The sequence below is a fragment of the Nycticebus coucang genome, chromosome 6 (genome assembly GCF_027406575.1).
Source record: "Nycticebus coucang isolate mNycCou1 chromosome 6, mNycCou1.pri, whole genome shotgun sequence".
Taxonomy (NCBI): domain Eukaryota; kingdom Metazoa; phylum Chordata; class Mammalia; order Primates; family Lorisidae; genus Nycticebus; species Nycticebus coucang.
In genome coordinates, this window is record NC_069785.1 from 50,800,491 (window position 1) to 50,814,515 (window position 14,025).

Sequence of the window (14,025 nt, forward strand, 5' to 3'; positions counted from 1 at the left end):
CTGAAGGTAAAGAAAGCATGCCTGGTTTGTACATTTGCGCGCTTTCTGCTAAGAGAACAAAGTAATGTCATCTGGAGCATGGACTTAGGAATGGCACTGAGTTCGAATCCCAGGTGTGGAATCTTGGGCAAGACATCTGACTGTTTCATCACCTGTAAAGTGAGATACAGTAACAAAATCTACCTCATAAGGCTTGTGATGATTAAATTACTATCAGGCAAAGGCTTAGAACAGTGTCTGGCTCAGAAGAACTAGTATAAACAGGAGAGAATCTATAGGAGCCTTCTCCTAACACATGGCTGGTCTCTAGCTAGATCCCTAGGCCCACACCACAGATCACTACCATCCCGGATGGAGATTTTTATTAATAACTCCTGCCTGCAGATTTTACATTTTTGGTAAGCCTATGCAAGCACTGTGCAATACTATGAGCTGGATTTTTCTTTTTTCCTCTATCCTACATATTGGGCAAGTTATGAACTCTTTATCTATTCTGAAATGACAGACTTCATTTCAATAATCATTTTATTAGTACAGAAGAATCCCCATTAGTATTTACATAGTGCAAAAAAGCTGTTATTACCCCCCAAATGTGATAAAACAATTATCCTTCATACAGCAAAGGACAAGATGAAAATCCCTTCATAACTCATACTAATTTTACTAGTTTTTTATTAGAGCATTACAATTAAGACATTAAATTATAAATCCACGTGGTATATTTAGAAATAAAATTATAAAATAATACAAATACTTTTAAGTTGTGATGTGCCAACAGTTTAAATCTATCATTAATTAGGATTCAGATTTCTAATAAGGTGAACAGTTTAGGTGAATCTATGTGTAAAGGCTGGAAGGGATAAAGGAGCAGGAAGATAAGATGTGTGTAAATAAATTATTTCACAGAAATTTTTTTTTAAATCAAAAGAAGATAAATTTTTAAATGGATTAATGTTCTAACCTGTTGGCACAAGGTACAGAAAGTACTTAAATGACAAGGGTGGTATTTTTAAGCAAACAGCAGCTTTACAAATAATAGTACTTCTTTATAATACATTAAAGTAACAATATGTTAAGCTTTAACAGTTTTAGGTTAAAGAGCTGAAAATGAATGTAGCGTTCACTACTCATTTGCACAGTTCAGTTCCCACCCACCCACCCCTCCCCCAGCTTATTAAGAAATCAAACAAGTACATTATTTGGATATTCATTTCTCAGTATTTAAACTATGTGAATTACTTTTGACTAATTCTTTTCCCAATACTGGAAGCATATAAAATACCATCTCTGCAAAAACGACCTCCAGTCAAAGCCTGTAAAAACTTTTCAATGTATAACACACATTATTTTTCCACGTTTAGTCAAAAGAAATATATTACATCATTTACAAACATATTTAAACCAAAAATTAAGCTAATATGAACATTTGTCTTTTGAGAAGTAATCTTCACAGCAAACAAACCTACTGAAGCAGAAATCTAATTTTGGGAGTGTAATTCATACTGTAATTTGTATACTTACATACTGAAATAGAAATCTATTATTATTGCCAGTAAAACAACCTCGCACACTAAAAAAAAAAAATCACTATGTTTTTATTTCTTGTAATGATGAACACTTACTCTTACCATTAGATTTCTTTCTAGGTCTCCAAAGAGACACCATACCCATTTCCAGAAAAACAAAACAAAACAAAACAAAAAAAACACACCACTTTGCTAATTTTCACAATTCTTCCAAAGCCTGTAATTCAACATATACAAATTCTAAAATTTATTCAAAGGAAAACAAATTATAAAGATATTATTAATACTTAAGCATATTTTCAACATAGTAGCATTTCCTTTAATAAATCTTGGGTTGTCCTCTAGAAGTGACCTGTCTCATATAAAAAAGGCTATGGTCCCTTGGATTTGCTGGCAGAAAAGGTACTGCACATGTGAAAGCATTTAGTGAACATACAAACGGACACTTCTGAAATCTATAGCAAAATTAAGTTATTGGTGTTTTGAAGATTCTTCAGCTTCTTTTCTCTTTTGATACAAATGTCAAAAATCTAAAATGATGATTCATGTTCAGAGAGATAAAAAATATAAGAAACCTTTATAAAGCCATTACCTCAAGGTCAAGAGTTATCTGAATCACTGACATCAAGCAAAGGAAATTTACACCATAAAAAGTATGAAAATTTTTTAAATTCACCTTTAAGATTGTCAGTAGTTCAAAACCTCTATCATTTCTTTAAACCAACTAACACTTCCAAATGTGTAGAGACAGTAAGATCTGCCATATATAATTCCATGATTACTATTTTAGAGGCTTCATTTCCTTACATGCTGCGTTCCTTTACTGAATAATTAACTAGTGCCCAGGAAGTCTATATTGAAAGGTTGGACAGGACAGTATAATAATGTCCCTTTTTAGCACAATAATAAAGGTGACCAAGATTTTTTCTACACAGCAATGCTCCTAAACTTTCACAATTCACAAGTACAAAATCATCAACCAAGAATCTAATCTTTGCAGTAGTTAAATGCTAGCATTATAAAACATCAAAACTAGCACAGTAGTCCCAACAAGTTCAGTAAAGTATCTGCCCAATTCTTCTCTCCTGCCCCATAAGTGTATAACCACAGCAGGGAAAATACCCTTCCCTTCTCATTTTGTGCCTGCTTATGGGAGCTTTGTTAAGTGGAAAGCTGGCACACACGTGTGTTGTTCATGTGTTGGCCAGCTGGAGATGGGGGGTGGGGGGTGGGCGTGAATTGGAGAGAAGACAGAAAAATAGATACTTTGTCAATCTCTTACCATTATATAAACTTGTAGAGACTACTAAAGTCCAGGCAGTGACTAGCAAATAAAACATTTAGCTCAGTAAGTTTAATGTCTCCCAAGCAGGTACACACATTCCTAGAGAAGAGCAAAGATAAATAATAGTGAATAGAGAATTAATACCTGTATATATATGTATACTCTAAATCACCTTATAGTATCAGCACATTTAGAATAACTTTCTTTTTTCTTCTATAACTTCCTTTTTTAAACCTTGATTTTCAAGATACACATTACAAATTGTGTGAAGTTCCTTTCCCTGACCTCCTGACAGTAATTATGGCCATTGCTACATGGAACATGACGTGCTCAAGGCTAGGAGTAAAATATATATATATTTGTAAAAAGTGAAATGGTTTTGCACTCAGGACAAGTTTAGAAAGCCAATCAAATCCGTATGTCAAATCAAGAGGGTCCTGAACCAGAAGCATGCAAGAGAACACACCAGCATAAGACTCTGTTGTGGACAGTTCACATGTAAGTGCAGCAGTCATACAATCGGTTACAGTTATTCGCCTGTCAAAATGTGCCTAACTTATATAAAGTCTATGTACAAGAGCATTCCTGAGGTAAGTAAGAAGCAAATAACAGAACCTGGACAGTCCTATTATGGATAAAATGTTCACTATTACAGACAACATTCATCGCCTTCCACAAATGCGGCTGGCCAGCTCCAGTCTCACCCGGTGGCTCCACTGCTAGCCTAAGTTTGGAAGGCTCTGCCCATCACAACATAACTGATTACAGTGATCAGTGACTTCTGAAAAGTGTTTGTTGACCAAATAAAAGTCATATCAATCTTTTAACATAGAACACTTTGTGGACTTAGTTACTCTTATCCCCAGTCCTTTTTTTAAAGACCAAACAACTTTTTAGTCAGACAAATTAGAGTGAAGGAGGTGCAGATTTAAAGCAAACGCTAGTAACTGTTTCTATCCTTAAAACCTTGATCTTTAGCTATCAAAATGTCTTTAAATAGGCATCTACAATTTATTTCCTTTTTAAAACTTGGTCTTCTTTTTTAATAATTATTTTCCATTACAAAATAAGTTGAAACATATCTACATGTTCCACATAGTTCTTAGAAAGACACTTAAAAGCTAAATAAAAGCTAAGCTATCGATCATAACAAACAAGTAAAAGCTACAAAAATATTTGTCAGGAATTAAATACATATATTAAATACTGGACAGTGCAAAGTGTTGAGATGAAGCATGAAAATAATGGCTGCAACCCTTACACAGGTGGAGACAGACAGTGAACATTTCCTGAGTTACATATTCTGGGGTGTATAATTAGAATCAGAGAGCTCCTTGTTCACTGAGCTATAGCTGCTGGGCTTCTGCTGCTCGGGGCTGGCTTGCTGCTCAGCAGTCCAGGCCTCACTGTCCATCCCTGGCTCCAGCACCTCAGGAGCCTCTGCTTCCTCTTCTCCACTTTGTTCTGCATTGTCTTCCTCAGAACCATTGAGGGTTTTTCCAAGCTGAAGGGTTTCCATAGTTCTCTGGGTCTCTGAGACCCAAGACTCAATTCTACTATTGAGCTGCACTTCCACAGATATGGGTTCATGAGTATACTCTTCCTCCTCCTCATCATCTTCATCATCCTCTTCTTCAAGCATGCCAGGGACAAGAGTGCTAGTGGTGCTGGTGATGGAGGAATTCAAAAGATCTCGGCAACTGCCATCCAAAGAGCCAGTCTCTGTACTCTGCTGGGAGGCCCATTCCAAGTCATCTGGCTTCACTTCCTCTTTATCACTTGCTGTGGATTTCCCAGCATTTGTAGCTGAGGTAGTATTGCCTGCAGCCACTAAGGGTAGCTGCTTACAAACAGGGGTCATGTCAAAAGAAAGTTTACTGGGTTTTTCAGAAGTGCTGTGCTTACAGGAAACCTCTCTCTCATTTTCTGACGTTTCCAGTCCATCTGAAGTTTCCACCATGTTTCTCCAATTTGTTTCTATAAATAAACAGATTTTTAAAAAACTAGATGCTGTTTCGGAATCAAGAAAATCTTAAAAAGCCAAAAAAAATAAGATGGAAGAACGAGATACAGAAATTTATTGGCTCAGTCACTGATTAGAAAGACTAAAACTTTATTTTGTACTAGTTTAAAGGTTATAAAGGGAAAACAATTCTCAAAAAAAGTATATTCAAGATAAGGAAACGAGGAGACAAAAGTAAGTATATTAATGCTTCAGAAAGCGAAAGATCTATACCAACAGGAGCTCAATGATGTTCATATAGAAAATTTGTATATGCATAAAAACCAATGAACTGTCTAACTTTGTGGCTTAGCAGTATCTTGAGGTCAAGTACCCACAACTCACAAATGGCATAGCCAAGACGTCCAGCAAAAATAGTTGATTTCATGGGTTTGTAACTCACTCACAGCAAGTTATCTGAGTTATATTTTGACTTGCATTGGGACATGTATTTCTGTTTGTTTTATTTATTTTTAGGCAAGGGAGAAAGATTTACTGAAAGCAGAGTATACTCTTAATGGTAAAAGAGCAGAATGATCCAAGGGGTAATAGTTGTATTTCCACCCATGCATTTCTAACATTTGAGAAAATGTGTTTTACATAGCTTGGCTTGCAAAGTGATTTTGGAGGGCAAAAAAACGTATTACATAATACACTGACGATAACCTAAATTATTTTTAATGATAGAAAATCGGTTCAGAGTAAAAACAGAATCAGTAAAGTTCTTCTATCCCTGTTTTTACATTTTTAAAAATTAAAAATCACATTTCATTTATATTACAGTTACTATATGCACTTTATAGGTACATGTATAATATTCTTATCAACCTGTAGCAAATCTATTCACATTGACATACTCAACCTGATTAGAACCTGTGGGTCACATATTGATACAGACCATATTTGGGGCACTTCAAGTCAGGACATGAGGTTTGGGAAAAAAATTCTTTCTTAACAGTTATTTCTGGGTGGAGCAAGTCCTTTCTACTCTTTTATACCTCATGAAAAAAAAAATCTCCTGTTCTCATTCTAAATTAGTATGGTCTCAAAGCAGAAGAAACCTTATACATGTAGTAACCCTTAATCTTTTCCCCTTACAATACCCCCTTATACTGAACTCAGCACTATACCATATCACCTCTAGCTAAAAAATTACTAAATCTGGTTAGTACTAACTTAGCTCAGGCCACCTCCTTGACAAAACTTTACAAAGAGGTAGCCAACACATACAGAATATTTTGTAAATATTTTGTAACATTTTGTCATGAATATTTTGCAAATAAAGGTATATTTAACCCACAATTTCCCAATCACTATGTATGGCAACTTTTGGGACACCTTGTACTTTTTTTTATATGTGCCCATATAAAGATTATCTGTCGCTCTGTCATTTGCCCACACCCACAGATTTATGAATTTATCTTAGTTTTCTTTTGAAACCTAGTACCTCACTATACGGACAGGATAGATCTCATTTACAAAGTTAGCTCTTTCTCTTGACATTCTTTATTTCCAACTAGGATCATTCCAGCAAAAGAAACATGTCTACCTCTAAGCCAGTACCACCTATCCACAACCACCAATTTCCCAAAAGCCAACAACTTTTTAATTCCCTCTGGTCTAGGACTTTATCAAAAGCATTCTAAACATTTAATTATAATCACAGGCAGGAAGGCCAGGAAAGGGAGTATGGGAAGAAAAGCAAGGATTGTTTTTTACATGTTAAATTTTAGGTGGCAAGAAGCTATCTGGCAAACTCCCAGACAGACTTAAAAAGAGAAAAGAACAAGGGCCAAATAAAAAGAGGCCACTGTGCTATTTAAACAACAATAACAAAAAACAAGAAGAAAGAAAAAAAAGATAGGGGAAACAAATCAGAAACTAGATTAAGAAAGAAGAGCACTTAAAAGTTCAAAGTATTATAGAAACAAGGCAAGGAAACTACTAAGATGAAAACTGCAATAAATGATGTTAAACATTAAAACACAGATACTGTTTTTAAGTCTGCATCTCTTTTTGACTACAATCAGATTTAACTCAAAGTAAATGTGTAGGTTTTACAAACTTAGATTGAATATCATGCAGGTCTTAGTAAATACAAAATTTTAATAGCTGAGCAGAAAGTATTAGAATAAAACATACTAGTATCTACCTAATGATAAGTCACAAGTGTAGTACAAGTGTAGTGTGTTTTGCTTTTTAAATCCCCTGAGACTTAATTTAAGATTTCGGGTAATTGATTAAATTATCAAATTCCAGGTTCTCACAAGAAGTCTCAGTCCTAAATATTCTCCTACTTTTTAATGGGTTTGAGTAATCGAGAATAAAGGGTAGAATGGAAAATCATTTACAAAATAATTTTAATCACTTAAATTATTTCATGGTTTAAGTCACTTAAAATGGTATTTAACAACTTACCATACTCCTTTTCATTCACTTCAGAGATGGGTTCAGAAATAACACTGCAGAAAGAAATGGCACTTGCTGCAGAGGGATTCCGAGAATGTCCCATGTGATGCGGTACCTTTTTCACATTCTTTAAAGCTTCCTCAGCCTGCTCCTGTTCCATTGCAGCAACCATATCTTTATACGCTTTCCTGGCTTCCTCCGTGAGTTCTACTAACTTATTAAACAGGCTCTAATGAGAAAGAGATTTTGATTAGTTCAGTTATGTCATACTTTTTATTTTTATTATTAGCAGTACATGTCATTACTGATTGCTTCAGGGTCAAGTACACTTTGATCAGGACAAAATCCAAGTTGTATCCAGACCACAGAAAGATATATTGTTTATTTAATTCTCACAAGTCTGGGGGAATTTCTGGATTCTAACACAAGCCACTAAATGTGATATATTAAAAGTTCTTACAAAGTTTATCGATTCAACAAATGCACTCTCCTTTAGCAGAATGTCTAGCACTACAGAGGGTAAAAAACTATTTTCAAGGAACTTACTTATACTTGACTAGAAGAAAGAAGACAGCTATAATTCAATAATACATAATACCGTAAATGTCTTGAGAGGTATAAAGTGTTACACAGTTTTTATAACAGATAAAACATCAAACTAAACTGCTTGGCATCACTGAGGAATTCATGAAAGAAGATGACATCTGATACAGACCTTGAAAAAGTTACAGTTTTGATCAATGAAGACAGGACATTCTTAGCTAACCATGCAAACCCATGAATGATGGTACCAGGGGTCCTCAAACTGCGGTCCATGGGCCACATGAGGTGGTGTGATTGTATTTGTTCCTGTTTTGTTTTTTTACTTCAAAATAAGAAATGTGCAGTGTGCATAAGAATTTGTTCATAGTTTCTTTTTTTTTAACTATAGTCCAGCCCTCCAACAGTCTGATAGACAGTGAACTGGCTCCCTGTTTAAAAGTTTGAGGACCCCTATTAAAAATACAAAAATACAAGGCTTATTTGAGGAGCAGTGAATGATCTTATTTAGTTTACAATATAAGGGAACAACACAGAATGATGTCCAGGGATGTAGAAGATGACAGCCTCCAAAGGAATTAAAAATTCCCTGTAATGTTCGCTTGTTAGACGAATTTGCAGACAGTGATGGTGCAGATAGCTTGAAGATGATGGAAATATAACACAAGATAGACAAGAAGTAAGAATATTGGGCCAAGGCAAGTTATCAAGACTGAATCTAGAACCTGGAAGTAAAATGTGGAGCTAAGTAACCAGAAGTTCCTGCATCACAGAAACAAAAAATTAATATGAATGAAATAATTTCAGTTGAAATGGGTGCACTGAGCACATTTCTGTTTAATAAAATGGCAAAATTCACACAGCAGTAAAGTTGTACTTCAATTACCATGGTATCTAACAATGTGCAAAGAAAATTTAAGTTGCCACAGCTATGGGAAGGACTTTTTTTTTCAGGGTAACAAAGAGATTTTATTTAGGAAGAACAAAGAAAAAGTTTAGAGCACTTCAAAAGAGAGTTTGGGGAAGAAAAGGTGGAAATACTCCTGAAGGACTTTAAAACAACACTTTTTTGGCTCCTCTTCATCATTCAACAACATTCCACTCTGTCCTGACTTAGTATCACAATGCAACATACCTACAACATCAAGTAAAGAATTTCCACTGGCAAACATGACCTGGGCATTTGTAAGAATTTGTTTAACTTTATACATAAAATAATGTTTGCAGACAATGGCAGGAAAATACAGCACAATATATTTTCTTCTTACCAAGATACTGTCATTTAAGTATAAACCTTAAGATGAAAGCAAAAAATACCACAATCCTCTGAAATAAAATCTCTCTGAAAATTAATCTGAAGAAGAAAAAATGTAAGTAGCATCCTTTATCCACCTGCAGTCCAAATTGTTTTAAGTTTTAACATTGGTTTTGCAATCTAAATATGACAGAAATTCTTAGGAATAAAAGAATATAAGGGAGGAAAGATGAAATTAAAAAGAGAAGCTAGAATCAGGGAGTAAAAGCCTAGAATGTGAGAATAAGAATAGGAAACTTAATTTTAAGGTTAATTTATCAGTAGGTAAAAATAACTTAAGTAGGCTCGGTGCCTGTAGCTCAGCAGCTAGGGCACCAGCCACGTACACTGGAGCTGGTGGGTTCGAATCTAGCCTGCAGCTGCCAAACAACGACAACTATAACCAAAAATAGCCAGGCATTGTGGCAGATGTCCATAGTCCCAGCTACTTGGGAGGCCGAGGCAAGAGAATCACTTAAGCCCAGGAGTTTGAGGTTGCTGTGAGCTGTGATGCCATAGCACTCTACCAAGAGTGACATAGTGAGACTCTATCTCAAAAACAAAAAAAAAAGTACACTACCACAATTTTTAAGAGTGTATTTCGATTTAAACAATAATTTACCTACCTGAAAGGATAGAGGGCAAGTTTTAAAAAATGTACAAATAAAACCGGCAAGCATTTTATAATACAAAATCATACTAATAAACTAACATACACAATTTAGGAAGAAGCCAATACAGTTATAAACAAACATGTCCATTTTCCTAATTTTGATCCCATTAATAGCGAACAAAAAAGTCCATTTTTATTAGGTGTCTTTATTTATGACCCTTCTTTTCCACTAATATTTGTCATCAAAATTCTCACATATAGTTTAACATAGCAGGTAGATATATATCTATCACACAATTCACTCAAAATCATGGGCCAGGTGCAGTGGCTCACACCTGTAAACCTAGTACTTAGGCAGGCTGAGGCAGGAAGCTCAGTTAAGGTCAGGAGTTTGAGACCCCATCTCTATTAAAAAACAATAGGCAATAGTGAGACCCCATCTCTATTAAAAAACAGAAAAACTAGATGGGTGTGGTGGCACATTTCTATAGTCCCAATTGCTTGAGAGGCTGAGGCAGGAGGATTGCTTTGAGCCCAGGAGTCTGAGGTTTCAGTGAGCTAACTGATGCTGCTGCACTCTAGCCTGGGCAAAGAGTAAGACCCTGTCTCAAAAAACAAACAAAAGCACATTTATCATCTACTTACTCTCAAGGAATGTGAAAGATACCAAGGATACAAGAGACAAGGGGTCTGCTGCTAAAGAATTCACAGCTAAAGAAATACGTATGAAGTACAGCAAGGCAATGTGCTACGCTATACCATGAGCTATTGTGGAAGCACAGATATTAGTTAAATATATACTAATAGGAGAGTAGAGGGATAGATAGATAACTTCATTAAAAAGTCCTAAAATACCAAAGTTGATGAGCATTACTCTAAATTAATAACCTTTATATTATAAGCCCCTATAGGCAAAGCTCTGTTATTAGCAGGCTGCCAGAAACAGAGGAAAGTATCAGGGGCACAGAATTCTTGTGACAACTCGTTTAGGAATTTTATTTTCTAAAGAAAAATCCCCTCCAATTAAAGGATTCTTTTCTCTCTTGACTGCTTGTCACACAAAATATACCCATCACAGACTAAAGAAATTATTTCACCTTGCATAATACCAGGTATCTTTAACTATCCTGTTTCCCCGAAAACAAGACATCCTCTGAAAATAAGACCTACTTACCGGAAAGATAAGATGTCCCCTGAAAATAAGACGTAGAGCATCTTTGGGAGCACACCTTAAAATAAGACACTGTCTTATTTTCGGGGAAACAGGGTAGCAGTAAAATAGATTATGAAGCCCTGCATAGTTAAGCCCAGAAGAAAAATACCACCTCTGGCAAAAATAGGAACTAAAAGTCTTTCAAAATTCTGTAGGATTAACCCACGTAAATGTTTTTTAACGGCTAAAAAAAAGAAATTCAATACTCAAAAGATTTTCCACTTATTCTTCGAGAGTCATCAACTCCTTCAAAGGCTTAAAACATAACACTGTCAGGTGTCAACAGAAAATGTGCTATTTAGGGGATGTGTGGGGGAGTGACAGAGTATGTCTTCTAAATTCTTACCTCAGCACCAAAGTAATTGAAGATCCCTACTACACTAACAGGAACCAGTTTGTTCACACAGCGTCCTAGAGCTTTTCTTCCAAGTGCAAACACAAAAGGAATTTCTTGTTCCCGTGCCATGGCTATAACATTATAGAGAGCCTCATCCAGGCCACCTGAGAAAATCAAAACATGTAGAGATTTTAAAAAGGAGCTAATACAGCACCCAACAACTAAAGCATAAAACATCACACCAAAGGATTTTATAAATGCTTATAGTACTTGTGCTATTATACATATTTCTTATTTGAATCTGTACTATATATGGATATACGGATATAGGTAGGTTTTTGTATTTTCTTTCCTCCCCAATTAAATTCCAAATTTCCTCAAACCCAGAATGTTTTTTCTCCATGGAGATTAGCATAGCAGGAATCAAATTTCATTTCAATAAATATTTATTACAAAGAAATTAAATTGTGAATAGTGGCTAACTCTGTCAGTGCCCATAGCTCAGTGGGTAGGGCACCTGGCACATACACTGAGTCTGGTAGGTTCGAACACGGCCTGGGCCAGCTAAAATCAACAATGACAAATGCAACAACAACAAACAATAGTTGGGCATTACGGTGGGCACCTATAGTCCCAGCTACTTGGAAGGGTGAGGCAAGAGAATGGCTTTAGTCTAAGAGTTTGAGGTTGCTGTGAGCTGTGAAGCCATAGCACTCTATTGAGGTGACATAGTGAGACTCAGTCTCAAAAAAATAAAAAATAGTGGGCTCAGCGCCTGTATCTCAGCAGCTAGGGAGCAAGCCACATACACCAGAGCTGGCAGGTTCGAGCCCAGCCTGGGCCTGCCAAACAACAAAAAAGAAGGCCAGGCATTGTGGCGGGCGCCTGTAGTCCCAGCTACTTGGGAGGCTGAGGCAAGAGAATCACTTAAGCCCAAGACTTTGAGGTTGCTGTGAGCTGTGATGTCACGGCACTCTCCTGAGGGCGACACAATGAGACTGTCTCACACACAAAAAAATAGTGGCTAACTCATTTTCTCAGTCTTTCAGCTCAAGTAGTGACTTGTCACGATGCAGTGAGATCAACTGTACGTTGCTGGTTTCACCAGTATTCTCTATTTTGTATATGTCTATTATAGCTACTTGATGCATCTGTCTACTCCAATTAACCTAAAGTTGCCCATTAAAAAGGACAAATGAGGGTGCATGACATGGTTCAAAAAACTTGTATGCCAGCTTACCCAAGAGTTTCTACATGTAACTTTCTGAAACAAATCCACTATAACAGGTGTGGGACCCTTTCTTTTTTTTTTCTAATTCTTTTAAGAACAGAGACATATCAAGGAAAAATAATACAAAAATTATAAAAGCCAAATAGATTTGCAGAGGTAAAGAAATATATTCTTTTTAGTTCCCACTCTGATCACAACATAGGGGACACTTTCGTGAGCCCAACTGAAATCCCTCAGTAAGAGTCCATACATGAAGATTTTCTTTTCTTTTAGAGACAGAGTTTTACTTTATCACCTGGGTAGAATGCCATGGCATCACACGGCTCACAGCAACATCCAACTCCGGGGCCTAGGCGATTCTCTTGCCTCAGCCTTCTAAGCAGCTGGGACCACAGGCGCCCACCACAATGCCTGGCTATTTTTTCATTGCAGTTTGGCTGGGGCCGGGTTTGAACCCTCTGCCCTTGGTATATGGGGCTGGTGCCCTACTCACTGAGCCACAGGCGCTGCCCTATAAGATTTTCTTTACAGCCCAATCTCTATTATCCTACTTAATTTCAGGTAGTATAAGATTTCATTTTCTTTTCTCATGCCCAATATTTTGTTTCATACCTAAACTCTGCTAAGACAGACATATGGCTTACACTTTAAATCCACTGTATATCCGACAAATATGCCAAATAAACACCAAAACACTTCAAAAGCAAAAAGTGCATACCTTTTGACTGGATTTTTTCACAGTTTGGAGAAATTATAACACATTTGATCTTGTTTAATTTCATATGTTTGGTAACCTCTCTTAGACCCATAACCAACCGTCTCCTTGCTTTTGCTCTTACAGGATCCTTTTGGTAGATGCGTTCCTGGAAACTGACAAGCTCTTGGAGAAGAAGAGTCACACATTCATCAATCTCTTTACAAAGAACCTGATTACAATACCTGTAAAGGAAACCAAAAATGGGTAACTCCATACTAATTTATTTTCCTGGAGTTATAAAACTACATTAAGAAAGTATCTTTAAGAGAAAATACATCCTGTAAGAAGTTCTCATGAAAAGGCAAGTTTTTTTTTTTTTTTTAGAGACAGAGTCTCACTTCGTCGCCCTCGGTAGAGTGCTGTGGCATCATAGATAGCTCACAGCAACCTCTAGCTCTTGGGCTTAGGCAATTCTCTTGCCTCAATCCCCCAAGTAGCTGGGTCTACAGGCGCCCACCACAATGCCTGGCTATTCTTTTTGTTGTTGCAGTTTGGCCAGAGCCAGGTTCAAACCTGCCACCCTCGATATATGGGGCCAGCACCCTACCCACTGAGCCACAGGTGCCACCCGAAAAGGCCAAGTCTTTAAAACTTCTTAAATCCTTCAATTAGAAAAACACAACAGTGATAATACGTCTTTGTTTCTGAATTTCAACACACTGGCTTTTATGTGAAGGACATGTTAACCTCAGGGAAGTACTATATAAACTCCTAATTGTTAAATTCTAAGTAAATATATCAAATGTTAGCCTGCTGTTAGACAAAAACAGGTATAATATTTTCGGTGAAGAAATATAAAGCTATTTCATTCTAATGAA

General features: G+C 36.4%; 1 protein-coding gene across 4 annotated transcripts in view; it reads right to left on the reverse strand.

The window, feature by feature from the left end:
* Positions 1 to 507: 507 nt before the first annotated feature.
* The window catches only part of SECISBP2L (SECIS binding protein 2 like), a 55,682-nt gene continuing 42,164 nt past the window's right edge, over positions 508 to 14,025 (reverse strand). For all 4 annotated transcript variants that reach the window (XM_053594609.1, XM_053594611.1, XM_053594612.1 and 1 more), the window contains 4 exons: positions 13,169 to 13,389; positions 11,229 to 11,383; positions 7,232 to 7,451; positions 508 to 4,788 (listed from right to left, as the gene is read on the reverse strand). In XM_053594609.1, coding sequence (XP_053450584.1) covers positions 4,106 to 4,788; positions 7,232 to 7,451; positions 11,229 to 11,383; positions 13,169 to 13,389 — 1,279 coding nt within the window. In that variant the 3' untranslated portion in view covers positions 508 to 4,105. The remainder of the gene's footprint in view (positions 4,789 to 7,231; positions 7,452 to 11,228; positions 11,384 to 13,168; positions 13,390 to 14,025) is intronic.